The following is a 17197-nucleotide window of genomic DNA, read 5'->3' on the forward strand; positions in this document are numbered from 1 at the left end:
ATATGAAATCTCTGCTACAAATATAAAACACAAGGTTATCTATATCGCTACAGAGCTAAGAAAATGTTAATACATAAACATGCCTATTTTTTACGAATGGCGCACAAATAACCAGTTCTCAATAGCAAGCTTTTCGTTATTGCGACTCTATTGTCGGTATTTATTGTTTGCTATAAAATCTGTAAGCATGTTAAAACTAAACATTTAAATAATATAGTATTATAAATCAATAATAAAAAAATACTTTTAAAATTTTACAAGAACAATCAAATGTTTTGAAATTTTATTGCTATATATCTAAAAATTCATTTTTATTTGATGATGTAACCAGGTAATTTTATACTTTTACGATTCAGGCGTGGAAATACCACAAAATCTTATTTTTTCATTAGTTGTAAAAGTACTAACGTTACAATTATATTAACTTATTTTAAAATATCATGGATATGCAATTAGTTGCCTTATAATTATTTATATATAACTAATATCATAATTTTATGTAAAAATGTATGAATGTATGAAAGTATGAAACTTCTTACAGACATTTCGTCACATTACAATTACTTACTTGACTTTATCGGGAGTTAGAAAATTTTAGTTTTGAAATGCATTATTAATATGAATACATAATGTTTATTGTCTCCATTTGGGTTTAATTTCTACACTTTATAGGTTAGGTACTCAATGACCAAATGTAAACAAAATATAACGCAACTTGATACATTTAAAAATATTAACATTTTTTTTTACGATCAAATACAAAAAAGTTGCATTGCTCCTAAAATGCAGGTTCTATCTCAATAGACTTTAATAAAATTAATAAAAATAATCAGATAGTAAACTTTATACAATTACCAAGAAATCGGAAGGAAATTCGTGAAAACAAAAATATCGCCTGCATTTAACAGATTCCTCATCTGTCATGGCGTCCGGTTGCTACTTAATCTAGTTAAATAACATTTCTCGCATATTTTTTTAAAGGTTTGTGGTATCCGACATTTTAGATTGTTAATAATATACCAAGTCTGACATTTGAATCTTGTTTACATTTAGTGAAGTACTACATATGAAGTATAGTTTAATAGAGGTTAATCTCACATGATCAACAATAGTCAACTTTGTTATCAGACAGATTTGCAAAATGTGTGAATGATCTCTTTTGAAGTCAATACTACTTAATTTACTTTTATGGAAACAGTATGCAGATGTTTTAAGAACTACATTAACATTCACCTAGCACACACTAAACTTCACAACACAGAATACATAGACTGTCCCAAAAAGTAAGATCAAACTGAAATCCATTGATAAGGTCTGCCTAAAAACAGAAAAATATATAATAAGGATTTTGGCTATATTTTGAGTAAATGAATTAGATGGTATTTCTACTGTAAAAACTATAATTTTTTAGTTACCTTTTTGTGAAAGAGATAAAAATTCTGCAATGATTTATTTTTAAGAGTAAATAGTACTTTTAATCAAAACAAGTGCTAAAATTTATTACTACATCCAACTAACTATAACCGTGTCTAGATTTTTTAAATAAATTTTCTAAGAATTTAAAACTTTAGCGCTACTGAATCCGCTGTACCGCGTCAGATAGTCGCGAGGCGAGGCGAGATGGAAGTATCAGATCAGATCCTGTCAGTCTGTCAACGCTTACGGTCTCACTCACTCCCTTTCTCCTCGGCTCCCACTTTGCCGCATTCTTAAAGCGCGGTACAGCAGTTTTGGTAGTACTACCTGTCTGCCCTATTACCTTCTCGGCTTGACGTTCATTTAAAGAACACCGGTATAGTTACCAAAAATATTATAATAGTTTAAAATTTACGAAACAGTTTTAGCTAAGTGCTTCGAAAATATTTAATAAAGTAGAGACTAATAAAAACTAATCGTAAATATGTCATACAATTTTAAACACGCACTCTAAACTAAAAGAATTTCAAATTGCCCAATCAGGCCTGATTATTTATTCACTGGATTAAATTTGAGATCTAAACAATGAAGAGAATAACCCTCTTAAGTGTGTGTTATCAAAACAAGCAACACAAAACCTTAACAAAAAAAATCTGAAAGTTGGATAAAATTTGTTCCAATAATTTTATTTTATTTAATTAACGTATACTTCATTGCTTTCACGCTACGCATTTAATTATAAATTTAAAATTTAAATGTTAGTAACCTTTGTAGAATCATTATACTTTGTTGTTCGTAACGAATTACCGTAATTTCTTCAAAGTAATGTTTATCTGAAATCGCTAAAGTCTGTCTTCAGCTGAATAGTGGGCTTAGCGGGTCGAGAATCGAACACGGGTCTTTGCGGCTGCGACTGCTTGTTAGCGCGACTGGTCTGATTCGCCTTGATAGCGGCCTCCAACTTGCTGCGAAGCTCCGGTGATTGCTGCATCATCGTTTTAAATTCCTGAAATGTTTTTAATTCTTTATTTACTTCATTCAGAAGGAATATTACTATGAGATTAAATAATAGAAGGGTTCAGTTGATGTTGCATGGCAAGGTGACAAGTACAGTAGTTTGCAATAAAATATCTTATTCAAATTCATGGTTGTTAATCATCGAAACAATTTCACCAGTAAGGACCTAGACCACACTACTCATTGTTTGATGTTAAAAACATACGCCAGGGTCTGCTGCACATTAAGTTATGTCGCAAAATAAGACTTCGTTGAGAAGGACGTCCATTACTGATGGTTTCCAATACTGCACCATTTGGAAGTATTTTGGAAGCGGTTTACTTCCTGTTTTACCCGACAACCTTCACAAGGTCCTCTGTTCACCTCAAGGATGGATGACCTGTGCCTCAGATCCTTAAGGATTAAGCCGTGGATTGGACGGAGCCGAAACGAGGTAATTCCGCGCCATTTTGTTGTGTAGGGAGCACCAGCTCCACCCTGAGAGATAAAAATAGAGCGACCTATGTAAGCGGTCTTGCGGCTATAACAGACGTACAAAATATCGCGAGGTATCGGACTACCAGCATTTCCCAAAAAAGAAAATGGACGTCTCGATTAATATCACCTCTGCAACGTTACATGAGAATGCTCAGTGTTGCTGGCCACTATATACATTTATGTGGTCGCTGCCATTGAATTTGGGCCGAATTAGAAAAACAAAAAGGCACAGGAAGTACCTCCCCTCCTCTCGCTCATAATTATCCGGTGATGTCTATTTGACGAAACTGGGTCTGCGGCCCTGAATCAGCGGATTCGTTACCTGCGGGTACTTCGGTCCGATTCGCATGAGCCAGTTAAGTGCGAAGTCGTGCAGCGTGCGCACGTGTGGCGCTACGCCCGCCAGCTCGCTGCCCTCGCGCAGGTACGAGATCACGATGGGTACCAGCATGCGCAGCATTTGTATACCTGCGAGTTTAATAAGCACATCCAACTTTCACAAAAATGCCAATCTTGCAAATCATCTCGGCTGGACAACGTTTTGAAAAACTCGAAACATCGCGCCAAACCAATCTGTGTTGTTACAGTTAGTTCATGAAAAGTGCTATACCTGGGATTTCTCTAATAAATAGAATTAGTAATGAAGAGATCCCTAGATTAAGCGATTGTAGCCCAACGGATTGGCTGGTTAAAATGGCAGTGATCAAGCCATATCGCTCGTCGGACAGATGGTTGCCTAGGTCCTACGGGTTCTTCAAATGAAGACCTCGGGCCAGCAAATACAGTGTAGGATATCCACCTACAAAGTTGGCAGCCGACCGGCGTCTCAAGACGCTGAACAGGTCGACAGTAACAGAATCTATAAGAAACTTTTGGAGGGCCTATATATGACAATGGTATGGTTAACACATTTTATATCAAAAATGTATGTCGGTTATATATGTAAAACTAAGAAACCTATGTTTGTATCTTAATTAAATTATTCTATTACTTAATATTTAAATAAATGAATAATGGCAGAAAACGTGGGATGAAATTGTATTTTTAATCACCAGATTTCAATTCATTGAGTTCTAATCATTTTTTAAATAATCCTTACCTCGGTGAGGATCCTCTGCAAAGCAGCGAAAACATAAATATTTATAACTATATATGTTTATATATACATACGCATCAAGAAATTTTAGCATTAGTTGCATAATTTGAAATGTGTCACTGCTAACTGCTTATAAACTTAGAAGGACCGTATTTTATGAACGGCCCCAGAGAACACAGCATCGTAGCATTATTTTGGAGGGACCGGAAAGTAATGACGCTCACTTAAAATAAATTCACACGTCTACATTGTTAATAAGTTTTTATTTCTAATCAACAATATTCACCTTCGTTATCGGCAACCTTTTGCCATTTAGTATACAAGTTTTCAGTGCCGGAGCTGTAAAAATCAATCGGTTTTTCCGTAAAATATGTCGAGAAAAACGACATTTCTTTCCGGTCCCCCTAATAGAAGTGCAGAGCTAAACTCACGCGCCGAGTCCGGGGCTGAGGCGACCAGCTCGTCGAGTGCGGTGACTGCAGCCAACGCAGCGCGCACATGGGCCGCGTCGGTGGGTCTGCGGGCGGCGGCAGCGCGCGCGACCACGCGGGCGCCCAGTGCGCGAGCCCACCACGACACCGCGCTGCCGCCCCCACCACCGGCGCCCCACACGCCACGCAGCACAGCACAGCATGACGCGAACGCCTGCGCAATATCACGCAAATTACTTTTAAATCTTTTAAATGAATTTAACTAACTCGATTGCCAGCTGCGCTGCGCCGGGTCATTTCGATTATATTTTTTAATGAAACAGTGGTAGCTTGGTAGCAGGAATGAGACTTGCGATCGTAGGTCGCAGTTTCGATTCCCGAGATATAATCTCACAGTTTCACTTTGAGCATTAAATATGATGGATTACCACTACTCATTAACAAGTTTCCAGATATATCCCCCTATAGATATCATTGAAGAAGGCCTTGTAGTGGGCATCTAAGTGTTGAAACGACGAATTAATATTTCATAATACGTAATAAATGTGTAAGGATACAGTTAACGCTATCATAGAGATGGAGATAGAGAGGGACGTACGTCGTTGTCGCGCGTGTCCAGGCACTGTCGGAAGTGGTTGATGCAGGGGTAGTGCAATGCTGGAGCAGGCGCTGCGCGACCCAGAACAGCGGCCATGCCGCGCGCGCCCGTGATCGCCTCTATACGCTGCTCCGGCTCTTCTGTTCATCATTATTAAAAAAATACTATTATTATCAAAACCTACAATTCAATTTCAAACCAGTAATAATAATAAATCAGTAGGAACTCAAAAATCCGTCTGTATTTTTTTTATGTATAAAATACAATGTCATTGGACGTTATATGAACGGTTATGCAGCGGTTAGGTATGTGTACATCGCTTATACCGGAGATCCCCATATACCTTTTTGCTCATAGACAATTTTTGAAATTTAAAACCCTCCGCTGAACATTTCAATCGTATTCTCAAAACTCGACAAAAAATATAAAGATTAGACATATAGAAATTCCATTTGCTATCGAGTTCCAAGCAGAAAATAATAGTATTAGAAAAAAAAGGGTGAATTGATAATCTTATTAATTAATTGATTCAACTCTGAGTGGATGTCAAAATATTAAATTTGACCAATCGAAGAATTCTAACCATCTTTAGACATCTACACACAGTTCAAAGAAGTAATCAATTCTTAAAATAACCGCTAACGAGTTGTCAACCCTTAACACACCGTCGTAGAGCCCCGTAGAGTCCCTCTTGTAACACTGAAATTCAACTTCGACCGCTTTCGGATGTGATCCATGAAAGTTATGACATCCAAAAAAATAACATTAATAATATTTACTTTTCATAAATTAACATACAAGATGATCATTTATTACTATAAAAAACAAAAAACTAGTCTATACATTACAAAGATAGTATGTTTAGTTTACATTTTTCTATTTCGTATATAACCACTGAAAGTCAGGAACGAGAGACGTATTCTAAGGTCTTCCTGTATTACCTGAGTTCTTTATTAATAAACATAAAAAAGTATGTTGCTAGTGAAATATAACATCAAAGTGTCTGTGTCGTACCGGTTTTAACGCTCTCAACGAGTTTAGCCAGCGCACTCTGAAGAAGCTGTGCATGCTGCTGACGAGTATCTTCCTGCAGCCGCGCGCTTCTGCATTCAGCTGCTTGCTGCAGCAAGAGAATACCGGCCTCCGCCAGCACCGGATCTCCTTTGCTCTCTTTCAGTATTTCCGTCGCCAGATACAATATGGTTGGCAGTAGCGACAGAGCACCTGTAAATAACAACATTTTTTGTTTAATTTCGACAAATTACAAATTACATCATTAATATGATACAGTGATCTTTTATTTATCCTACTTTTGTCTACATTATTGCCTAGAATAAGGCAACAAATTTTATTGCCTCAAGTCTTATAAATAAAAAATATTATTGTTGTTACTTTATCTTTATTAGAAAATGACTCCTCAATAAATTAAAAACACGTGGTAGCCCTTGAGAAAAAAATATTAATGTATAGATAAATTGTTAAAGCTTAGGAAGTGGATTTGTTGTAAATAATGATTTTTTTAACACAAACAATTTATTACATTTACTGGGGCTGCCATACTATGGCCATTATTAAAATTATTATATATAATATATATATATATATATATATATATAATTATCATAAATTAATTTAATTATAGTGCGTTTGATTGGAATAATGTATAATAAGTATTATAGATTTTTAATACAGAAACGATAAATTTCACAGGAACAACTCTGGGCTTTATTTTATTTACCTGAATCACCTCATACGACATCAAGTTTCAATAGTTATTTTTTCATCAAGTTTGAATCTTCTATTTCCTGATATATAAAATATATTCTTCACATTATATATGTCTACATCATAATTTTCTATTTTATGTTTTAAAATAAGTATTGAGACATGCATTTTTCGCATCCAAACAAAAATAAAACACTTGATTTTATTAAAGTAAATTTCCGATAATAGCACATTACTATTGTATTGCAAAAACCTGGCAACCCACATCATTTGAATTATAAAAAACGACTATAGCAATGAATAAAAATGTATTCGCTCACCTTGCGGACTAGTAAGAGACGTCAACTCAGACATAGAAGCCAAACTCTTAACCAGCAATGTGTCACCGTGGACACCGAGTCCTTTCGGTACACCGATCACGCCCACGGTGCCCTCCTGCTTGAGCGGACTGAGAGCAGGCAGCCTGCGCACCAGCAGGCACACGCACGCCTCCAGACAAGCGAACACAACGGATTTGGAGGGAGGGAGATCACCCGTAGGACCACCCTCCCCAAGAGTGTGAACTACTTCCAGTACAGACTGCGGTATGTTCCCCTCTGATGCGTTTGGTGCTAGCTCTGCAGAAAAAATAACGACTTTAACTTTGAAAGCAAACATAAACCACTGCAAATTTATGCATTACAATGTTTTATAAAATATTCAAAAATATGAACTTACAGGCACAAACTGTATATTTTTAATAACACTAGTTAATGAATCATTACTTTTGATCAATCAACTTTATTTAAATTGCAACATAGACGTATTTTAGATTATTACAAAAATACAATTATGGTCCGACTAGATTAGTGGACAACAAAAAAAATAAAATGTGTTTACATGTAGATGCTTTTTAAAATGGGTGCAAGTAACAGTTTGCTTATTTTCCCATCACTTGCTTGTCGTTTGACATAAAATGATTTCGTAACCTCTCGGGCTGTCCAAGGAATAAATTATGTAAGAGATTCAACAGGAATCAATAATAAGCATTATCATGGCTTCAATATAAATCGGTAAAAAACAAAGTTATGAAGAATCTTCTGTAATTAATACATTTAATTGTACAAAAATAATTAAATTATAGAACACGTTCACACCGTGCAAACGACAGATTTGTGTAAACGCATCCTTAGCTCATTATCACTAATATAAAAGCTTTGTGGTGTCCACTTTCTCAGGCTAATATATAACAGTGACTTGTAGTTTACTTGGGATATTAATAAATATTACAAACCTTTGATCTTCGATTGCATGCTGGCCTGCAGTTGTTCCTTGGCTCCGACAATGATTAATTGCAGTACATCGGCCGCCAGAAGCAATGCTTCGATATTCTCCTGTGTGAGGCCGGTGCGATGAATTATTTGACACAACTCTATCGCCAATGCTCTGTAAATTTAACATTTAAAATTATACGTATCAATATCCAAAAAAAAACATAATTTTGAACTCTTCTTGGTCTGGTCAAGAAATGTTTATGAAAGTCAATTTTTATTACTACATAAGATCTGAAAATTCAAAAACTATTTTTTCTGCTATTTCATTAAAGTATTACACCTTGGCCGCTATGTTCAAGATGTTCTTGAATGGAGATCTTAAACCAGCAAGCGCAGTGGAAGACATACACCGACAAAGTGGACAGGCCGACTTTGATAAGAATGTCGGAAAACACTGGACGCTGCTTGCATCCCAACGGTCCTTTTGTAAGTCTATAAGACAGACCTATGTTCAACAGTGAATGTCCCATCAAGTTCAGTGATTTTACAGTAGTGACAACAAGACGTGGTCATAAATTAAAAAAAAATCATATTTCAGAGTAGTCACTTCATACAGAGAGATTGAAAATACATGCAAAATCTTTTTGCCTTCAAATGTGCAGCTATATATTCACCTCTTTTACACATATAACAAATCAAAATTAATATTTAGTGAAATATTAAGTAAAATCATTAACAACTATTGATATTGACTATTTAGTTAACTAATAACGCTATAAATAAAATATTTAGTTACACATTTACAAGAATACAAAAATATAGCTTACCTATCTTTCAGCAAACGCGCCCTGTTTTCAGGGGCATCCAAAAGAGTCACTAAAGACAGTAGCACAGACACCGTGTTCCTGTCACTCATGTCACGTTGCGCGCACAGTGCTTCCATGCATATTCCTATAAGAGATAACAACAAGCTAAAGTATAGCTAACAAGTATTTTATTAGCGCTACCAAAACTGCTGTACCGCGCTTTAGAAAAGCGGGACATCTAATTATATATTCAAAAAGAGGGTATGGTATAATTTTAACAACACTGGTATCTCTTGTAAATTTATATCAATAATTTATAGTGCATAATTTTCTTCTAATAAGACATTTGTATACACTGTGCGTACTTTAAATTTAAGTTCCACATTTTTAAAACTATTTAGATTCAGGCCTCCCCCATACATTTACAATAAATATAAAGAAGCTTCCTGCGTTCAGGGACTTCGACGAGGTCATCTCTCCCCATTGTTGGTAGACAACTTACCAAAAAGCAGATGGAATCTTTCGTCAACGGGTTCGAAGAATTCAAAGTTGCCGTTTTCAGTCTTAGTAGATCTATTGTCCACGGCGTTGTCAGTGTTTTCTGCAAATTACCAATAAATACTTTTATCTAACACACATTTTCTACGAACCCACAATTTCGTCATGAATTGAAAAGTAATTACACATAAATAATACTTAAATAATCTTTATTTTGAAAAAGAATTACATACAGAAGAAATATTCGGTGATCGAATAATCATATGGGATAGTCAAATTCCGAAGCCTAACACTTCCAAAAAGTTTAAGATCTAGTTATGTAGACGATCTTGATAAATTAATAAACGGCTGAAGGCATTAAGCATAATAAATAGTAAACATGTTCTTTTTTTTAGGCAATATTCTGTATTAAAAAATAATTTATTTTAAGTTGATGTAATTAATCTAATTGTCATTATTTGAATTATAACTATTTAATTTAGTTCAAAATATAAATAAATTTGAGCACCAGCACAAACAAGTACTTTATATGGTGCAATATTTAAAAATACCGTATTTTTTGTGTTAATACACTCCAGTCGCGTCTACTTGTGCAATTTATATTCTAGTATTAATTAAAGATAATTTAGACTGTTTCCGTATAGACCCAGTGAACATACTGAACTCTTTACTCTACATTATTAAATAAATAAATACATAATAATCTCAAACTAGGCTGATGTCATTAAGCCCTCGATTCCATCGATTCTTACAAAATAACTTGTCACATGTCCTAAAAATAATCCGCTGACCGAAATGAAAGTACAAAAATTTTCTTGAACAAAGTTCCTTAAACTTACTTGTATCGGCAGAACTGGGTATATCTCTAAAGTTGGAGTTGTACCGCAGTGAAGCAGCGTAGAGTAAAGAAGGCCAGGCACGTGCGTAATGCGCACGGGAAGCTTCAGCCGTCTCCGCTGAGTAAAAAGCACCGCCGCCGTGGGGAAGCTGCGACGCGAACTCTGTAACCAAAAGCGTATTTTTATTAGTCTATCTTACAGAGATTAGAGTCGGTGCCTTTTATTACAATTATTATTTACGTTTTACTCTATTTCGCCCATGTTTTGGCTTCTTCAAAACACAGTGTTTACTTTTGCTTATCAATGCTTAATTTACTAATGTGCCTTCTTGAATTATTTACTAACGATAATGTTATTCTTTTTTTTTACTATTTTTAGTAGTCTTTTAATTTTATTTTTTCTCGAGATGGTTGACCACATTTATATTTTTTATATAAAAAAACTAATGTACTATACATGCATATTCATACGCATAAATTCAAACATATGTATAAAAATTAGAATAGCACTTTTTAACAAGAACTTTGATTTATAAACGCCTTACTGCCAAAATGTTATTGTACATTTGCCATTTCCGCCGCAGGACATTAATCTTTTTAAAAAAATGTGTTTCTTGTTGTGTGTTTTGTAGTGTTTTTTCCTGTTTCTCCTCCATAACCATAACACATTGCGAAGTTAAAAATAAAATAGATTTACAAAAAAATTACGATCGATAAGAGTCCAGTATAAAGTTCCAATGTTGAATGAATTTTATCTCTATTCTTATACACTCCCTTTTCAACACACTTTAATTATCAGACGCAATAATGTTAATTTGTTCGAGTTTTGGTACGTACCAGGTGGTAGACTCAAAAGTGCATGATCTTTTAAAGCTGCCAGCCAGTTCTCCCCCAAGCTCTCCAGTTCTGGTTCCACGAGCTTCAGAAGACTTTCGCCCTTGGATTCGAATTCTCCGTACTCGTCATCCTCTTCCTCTGCACTCGCGTTGTCAATTTGATTGTTGTTTTGCAACAGCTGTAAAATAACAACGCATCTAGTACATAATACAAAGCAAGAGGTTTGATTACAAAAATATGTTCATATTTTAAACATTTTTTGGCAAAAAAATTTTCTTCATTGCATTCTATAACGTTTTCAAAGGTTTCGACCAGGGCCGCATTTAGGCATGGGCTAAATGAATACGGCCTGTTAAAATTTCAACTTAGGACTTAGACTTTAGTATGATTTCCAAGTTAAGAAAAACAACATAGATTTTTTTGGTTAATGTTATAGACTCAGTCAATTTTAAATAAAATATTCGAGAGAAATCTACTTATCGATGTGAAATATTGATCCAGTTTTCTCGTAAGCTTACAACAATGTTATTTACTGTTATTATAAATATTAAAACTTTTGTCTGACTAGGTATATAGATTCATGACTAGACCAAGTTTCATCTTTAATAAACAAATGCCTAGACTGAAAATGATGTTTAAAAAACCAGCTGTTAAAAACAGCAATTTTTTTTTGTGGCTTGTTTAACATTATTTTGTCTCGGCGGGCTGGTTTCCACAACCAAGCGGCACTGCGCTCATTTTGCGTCGGGGTCTGTACAACATTATTTCGTTTTCGTTACTTTACTTCTAATGTTTTTAATTTCTTCATTAAATTAATTATTTCACCGCAATGCATGAGCATAAGAAAAATCTGAAGAAATTGTTTTTGTTTTTTAATGCAGGACTAATATAAACAACGTACTTGATTACGCCATTTAGCCAGTTCAGCTTTATTGTTGAACGGCTTGGTGTCCAGCTGCCTCACGTAACTGCCTGGCGCACTGTCGTTGCTCACCATCGCCACAATGTACACCTGATATCGCCAATTTATTCATTAAAAAAATATTATTTATCAAAAAGTTATACATATTTCTTTAATTAACTTTATTTTTGTTTACATACCTCTGCCCATGCTTTCAAAATGGATAATTTTTCCAATGTCGCCATACTTTCGTTGTAAATAAGCGTCGTATTGCCTTTCTTGTTTAATTTGTCTAAACTGGATACCAACAGCTGGTGTACTCTAAAATTAAATTGTTTTATGATCAGTTTAATAATTGATACTTGTAACAAAAAATCTAAAAAAAAATGTCAATTTTAATAAGTCGTTTTAATTTATTTATTGTTATAAGTTAATGTTAATATTTATTATTAATACATCTTTCAAAACAAGAAAATTTTTAGCCAGCCATAGCAAAAGATCATGTCGAGATTCCATCCTTTCTGACAACATTAAGTCGAAAACCTTAACGCGTATAAAGACATCCTAAATTGAGCTGCCCTCTTTGAAACACCCGCTCAAGCCATGTTAGAGCTCGATGGCCTCCCAAACCGGTACGAAAAGAGTATGTGGCGGGCCTGAACCAAGGCCCGTGAAATAGCCTTCTGGCTTTGCTACTCAAATAGAAGTTTATGTTAAGCGACATCTGCGCCCTAATCCTTCAAACCCAGCCTAAGAATTTATAAACACCAATGGGATAGCAATGACCATCCATTGCAAAAAGTACAAAAAAAATATACTGAAAGAAAGCATTTCTGGCAATAGCAAAATATATGTAAAAGACGTGCATTCTGTAAATACCAACAACTTGAACATACGTCACAGACACTTTACTACGTTAAGGTGATAAAAGAGGGCGTTGTTACTAAAAAATGAAGTAAATGATATAATATATTTGTAAAATAATATGTCTAAAGGAGAAATACCTGCGCAGGTCATCAATATCACGAGCTACTCCGCAGCCAAGCCAAGCGGAGCAGAGCTCGCAGGCGGCCGCCGTCACGTGAGACGCCGTGTCGCGAGCGAACGCAGGCCGCACTGCAGCACCCACCTGGAAACACACACAATTTTATGTCTCACAGTTTAATCATCATCTTTATTTCAGCTATAAGACATCCACTGCTGAACATAGCTCTCTCGACCACAGATTCTCGACGACCTTAACAAAGTCGTCTGACCTTTTGCGAGTGAACGTTACCCTCTGTAGGGAGACTACACACTTTACCATACCAGTCTTCAGATTCTCAAAGCACCTATATAGGTTTACTTCAAAATGAGTCCCTAGCGCATCTGTGACCAGCATGACCAGACCAGACCATGGTGCACGCAATTACTTCTGTCTCGTATATGCACGGCTAAGAGTGGCTTTTGAAGTGGAAATGGGTTACAGCGTTGCTTGCGAAAGCATCGCTTTTGGACGAGGGGAAGAGCCACCACATTTTCTTTCGGTTTTGTTGTAGGGTGGTGAGTGATGTAATTAAGGGCAATAAACCAACAAATGTAGCGGGGGATGGGATGCGTTGCGTGAATGTAATGTTGGTGAATGCTGAGGGAAGAAAGAAGGAAATTGCGAAGGATGAGCGAGAGAGGATGAAAACAGGAAGGTAAGTATTCTGCCCCAAAAAGAAGCTAGGGGAAAGAGTATTAAAAAAAAGAACTGCTTCCAACCTTTAGACACAGCTATATGTCGGCTGCGGATTTTATTTGGAATAAATTAACACATACAGACTGATGACCTTATTTAGATCATCAGAAGACAAATGGATACGGGGTACGATATATTAAAAAAACTCTGGCTAAAACCAGTAATGGACATCTTACGGCTGAAATGATGAGGCTAATGATGAAATTTATACCGCCCCGTTTCCTTAGCCAAGAAATCATCTGTTAAATATCGCTTATCATTATATTTCTCCTTCAAATAAAATTAATACAATAGGACTTTTAAAGTCCCTTTTCAAGAAAGAGGGGAAAAAGTAAGTTGTTCCTCGACTCACTACAAATCCTTTGATGATTTGAATTGGAATAACAGACCATAATTAAATATAGCTTAGTGTATCACGAATTTACCACGAACTTATTTCGTTCTTACAGCTAGACGGCGCTATTACAAGTTAAACTCAGTATCGTTGTAGATTTTTGTATTTATGGGCCATAGACGACATCATTCGTAACATTAACTGAACTGACCTGCGCCTGATACTGCTCGAGCAACAGATGGCCGGGGAAGTCCGGTTCGGGAGCGCGGGCAAACAGCTGGATAATCATCTGGAGTGTGTGAAGCCCAGACAGCCGCAAGGCATCGGACTCGCCGGTCGCCCCCACAAACGCCATGCGAACCAGATCCGACAAATGGAGAGATAAATAATCACCTGAAAATATATTAAACAAATTTAATTACATATCGTAAATATATAAATAAATAAAACCTATATGTGATATTACAATGAACTTTTAAAAGTCATACCATTAGGCTCGCTTCGCAACTTTTCTTTGGCTTTCACAAGATCGAAATGCGCGCTGTCTCCAGTTGCTTCACATGCCCCCATTATTTTCTGTATGCATTCCATTGCGAACACCTATAGTAGAATAAAATAATATTCTTATACCATCAAATATTAAGTAAAAAAAGCACTACAAATTTACCTTAATTACGAGAACATCACATCATTTGAAACAAAAAACAGTTCTATAAGTTGTAAGCTATTTAAAATAGCCTAGGAACTTAACAATGACGCAACCAGCACCATCCACCAAATATTTTTTGACAAATAATATATTCTACTAATTTATAAAAAAGAAGATATTTTATTTGAATTTATCATATCATTATCTGCAACTGATTGCGCAAACGAATTTTCTACTTTAAAATACAGCTTGTGTAAAAAAAATAATTTTTGTAGGACAACACTAAGGCTGCATGTGTTACGTAACATAGCAACCAATTTACTTTTAATGATGTTGGTGATATTGCAGCAATATGAAGTTGAGTTCACTGAGTAACTTGAGTCAAAGTTAATGATCTTTAAGAACATTAATGAGAAAAACTGATTCTGAAGAGAAATTATAAAAGTTATAGGTATATTGAAAAGATTTTTTTAATTTTTTATAATTTTGCATTAGAAAATAATTTTAGTTTTTTAGTTTGACTGTAACAGGTAGACAGTCTTAATCAGGAGTTAGTTTATGCGTCATCTGTACCTCTAATATTTATGTCAATCGACTGTGGCATTTTTTAATTAAAACAATAACCTTTGTAGACCATCTCGGCTGAATAGCCGGGTGCGTGGACTGTTCTGACTCTGCGTGAAACTCTGCCTGATCGTCATCACCTTCGCCGTCTAAATCTATTTCCTGGTTGCTGGTGTCTTCTGTTAACAAAATTGAAAATATATACAATTAATTATACCAAGTTAAGTTGTGATAAAGTATACACTTTAGCTTAGCCTAGGTTAAGGTCGCTAGAAATCTATGGAGATGGCCTATGTCCAGCGGCGGATGTCCTACGGCTAAAATGATGATGAAATTAAGTTGTGTAAATCATGGATATCTTTTTTATGAATAATATAACACAATTGCCCAACTATACATTAAAACCATGATTTTATAAAACCGAAGTTTTAATGCCTGACAGGCAAAAATACAAAAGTGCGTTTGGTATTTACTGTTTTTAAGCAATTTAAAAAAAAATTAACGAGGTATTTGATTCTGAATGTAATTTGACTAGGAGGGTTGAGGTATCAGTTCATTATGTAATTCTATTGGAAAATATGATTTTGGAATCGATGGTCAATATAGTGTTAAAATTATCAAAGAAAATATAAACAAACCAAGTCGCAGAGTGAGTACGCGCTTGGCAAGCAACAGCCAGTCACGCAGTAGCCGAGCGCCGGCAGACGCTAGCAGGCAACAGGTGAGGGCGTCGCGAGCGTGAGCTTGCGCAGTCACATCTCGCTCCACGTCCAGGTAAGCGAACAACGCGCCTGGTAATCCGCCCTCCGTTATCGCCACACCTACACAAACACTTTCTCTATATACGTACACCCAACCTTTTTTTACAAGGAAGTTCCTTGGAAAAAAGATCAAAAATTCAGTAAATAAATTAATGTCACACATGGTAAATTTAATAAAGAAGTGATAATTAATTCCATAGTGTATAAATATATATAAAACGAAAATATTTCATTTTCATAACGAAAACAAATAATATTAGTGCACAGACAAAATTCAAACCATAAGTATAATTAGAAAAAAAAATGCTAATGATATAGATAAAATTCATTTCATCAACATTGCAATTTTAACAGAACTTTGATTGGTTGATACTTTTTAATCTATTTTATTTTTGACCACAGGTCTTAAAGCAACAAGAAATTCCATAAAGTCCACGCTATAGTCAGTTGAATGTCAGATATGCAGATGTCTGGCACAACTGTTAGGTTTAAAGTACTTCGTAAACGCCCCATTTTATTTTGTTTCTGTAGAGATATTTTATTTGTTTCATAAATTAATTTAAAGCATACCACAGTATGGTTTTGCCGGTACATAGTCTTTGGCTAACAAAGCGTAGCGGCAGACTTCGGCCGCTTCCTTCTGCGACAGCTGCCTCAAACAGCATAGCGCTGCCCGACGCACCGCCAATTCTGGACTTGACAAATCGCGCTGCAAACACAAATACAAGGTGATTTATAATAATTTAATCTTATTTGCAATAAAAAAATATTTGCATTTATTTTAATGTGGACAAATTCAGGAAATTATTGTTTTAATACGAAAGCGAAAGACATTTTGATTTCTCTAACAAGTCGTAACATTTATTTTAATAACATCCTACATGCTTATCGTTTTCTGTTGGAGTAGCAATGGTTATTATTTTCTGATATTATTAATCTTTCAAAATTAGATAAACAACATGATTCATTATTAAAAGTAAAAGTTTTAAAGGTGTAAATGTTTGGCTCATTTTTCAGCAAAAAGCTTTAAATCATCCTGTACAAAATGATCAATCTAAAATATATTAATATTAATTTATTTTGTATATTCAAATCTCCATGATTTTTTTATGATTGCACAGACAGCGTCCTGCGGGCCGCAAGCGGTTCGCCGGTCGAATACTGGTGGCCCACCGACAGCAAAAATAATACTCTCGTACATTCGAAAAATATTGAATTCTATTCCAGAATAAAACCAAAAAAGTTTAATTAGTTTATGATTTGCCCGAGTGAC

At 35.3% G+C, this 17197-nt stretch overlaps 1 protein-coding gene across 1 annotated transcript in view; it reads right to left on the minus strand.

Moving 5' to 3' along the window:
* Positions 1–776: 776 nt before the first annotated feature.
* Positions 777–17197, minus strand: part of LOC137920148 (HEAT repeat-containing protein 5B) — a 34518-nt gene continuing 18097 nt past the window's right edge. Inside the window, exons 22-40 of the mRNA XM_068763393.1 lie at positions 16495–16633; positions 15802–15984; positions 15224–15342; positions 14439–14550; positions 14162–14343; positions 12898–13022; positions 12094–12214; positions 11894–12004; positions 10993–11170; positions 10157–10318; positions 9322–9420; positions 8841–8964; positions 8034–8185; positions 7081–7377; positions 6050–6259; positions 5036–5175; positions 4438–4651; positions 3233–3378; positions 777–2422 (exon numbers count right to left, since the gene is read on the minus strand). Of these exons, the coding sequence (XP_068619494.1) occupies positions 2246–2422; positions 3233–3378; positions 4438–4651; positions 5036–5175; positions 6050–6259; positions 7081–7377; positions 8034–8185; positions 8841–8964; positions 9322–9420; positions 10157–10318; positions 10993–11170; positions 11894–12004; positions 12094–12214; positions 12898–13022; positions 14162–14343; positions 14439–14550; positions 15224–15342; positions 15802–15984; positions 16495–16633 (2991 nt within the window). The 3' untranslated portion in view covers positions 777–2245. The remainder of the gene's footprint in view (positions 2423–3232; positions 3379–4437; positions 4652–5035; positions 5176–6049; positions 6260–7080; positions 7378–8033; positions 8186–8840; positions 8965–9321; positions 9421–10156; positions 10319–10992; positions 11171–11893; positions 12005–12093; positions 12215–12897; positions 13023–14161; positions 14344–14438; positions 14551–15223; positions 15343–15801; positions 15985–16494; positions 16634–17197) is intronic.

Source organism: Battus philenor, unplaced genomic scaffold (assembly GCF_028537555.1).
Source record: "Battus philenor isolate CCGP_79_NKW_IND1 unplaced genomic scaffold, ilBatPhil1.0.hap1 SCAF_18, whole genome shotgun sequence".
NCBI classification, from domain to species: domain Eukaryota; kingdom Metazoa; phylum Arthropoda; class Insecta; order Lepidoptera; family Papilionidae; genus Battus; species Battus philenor.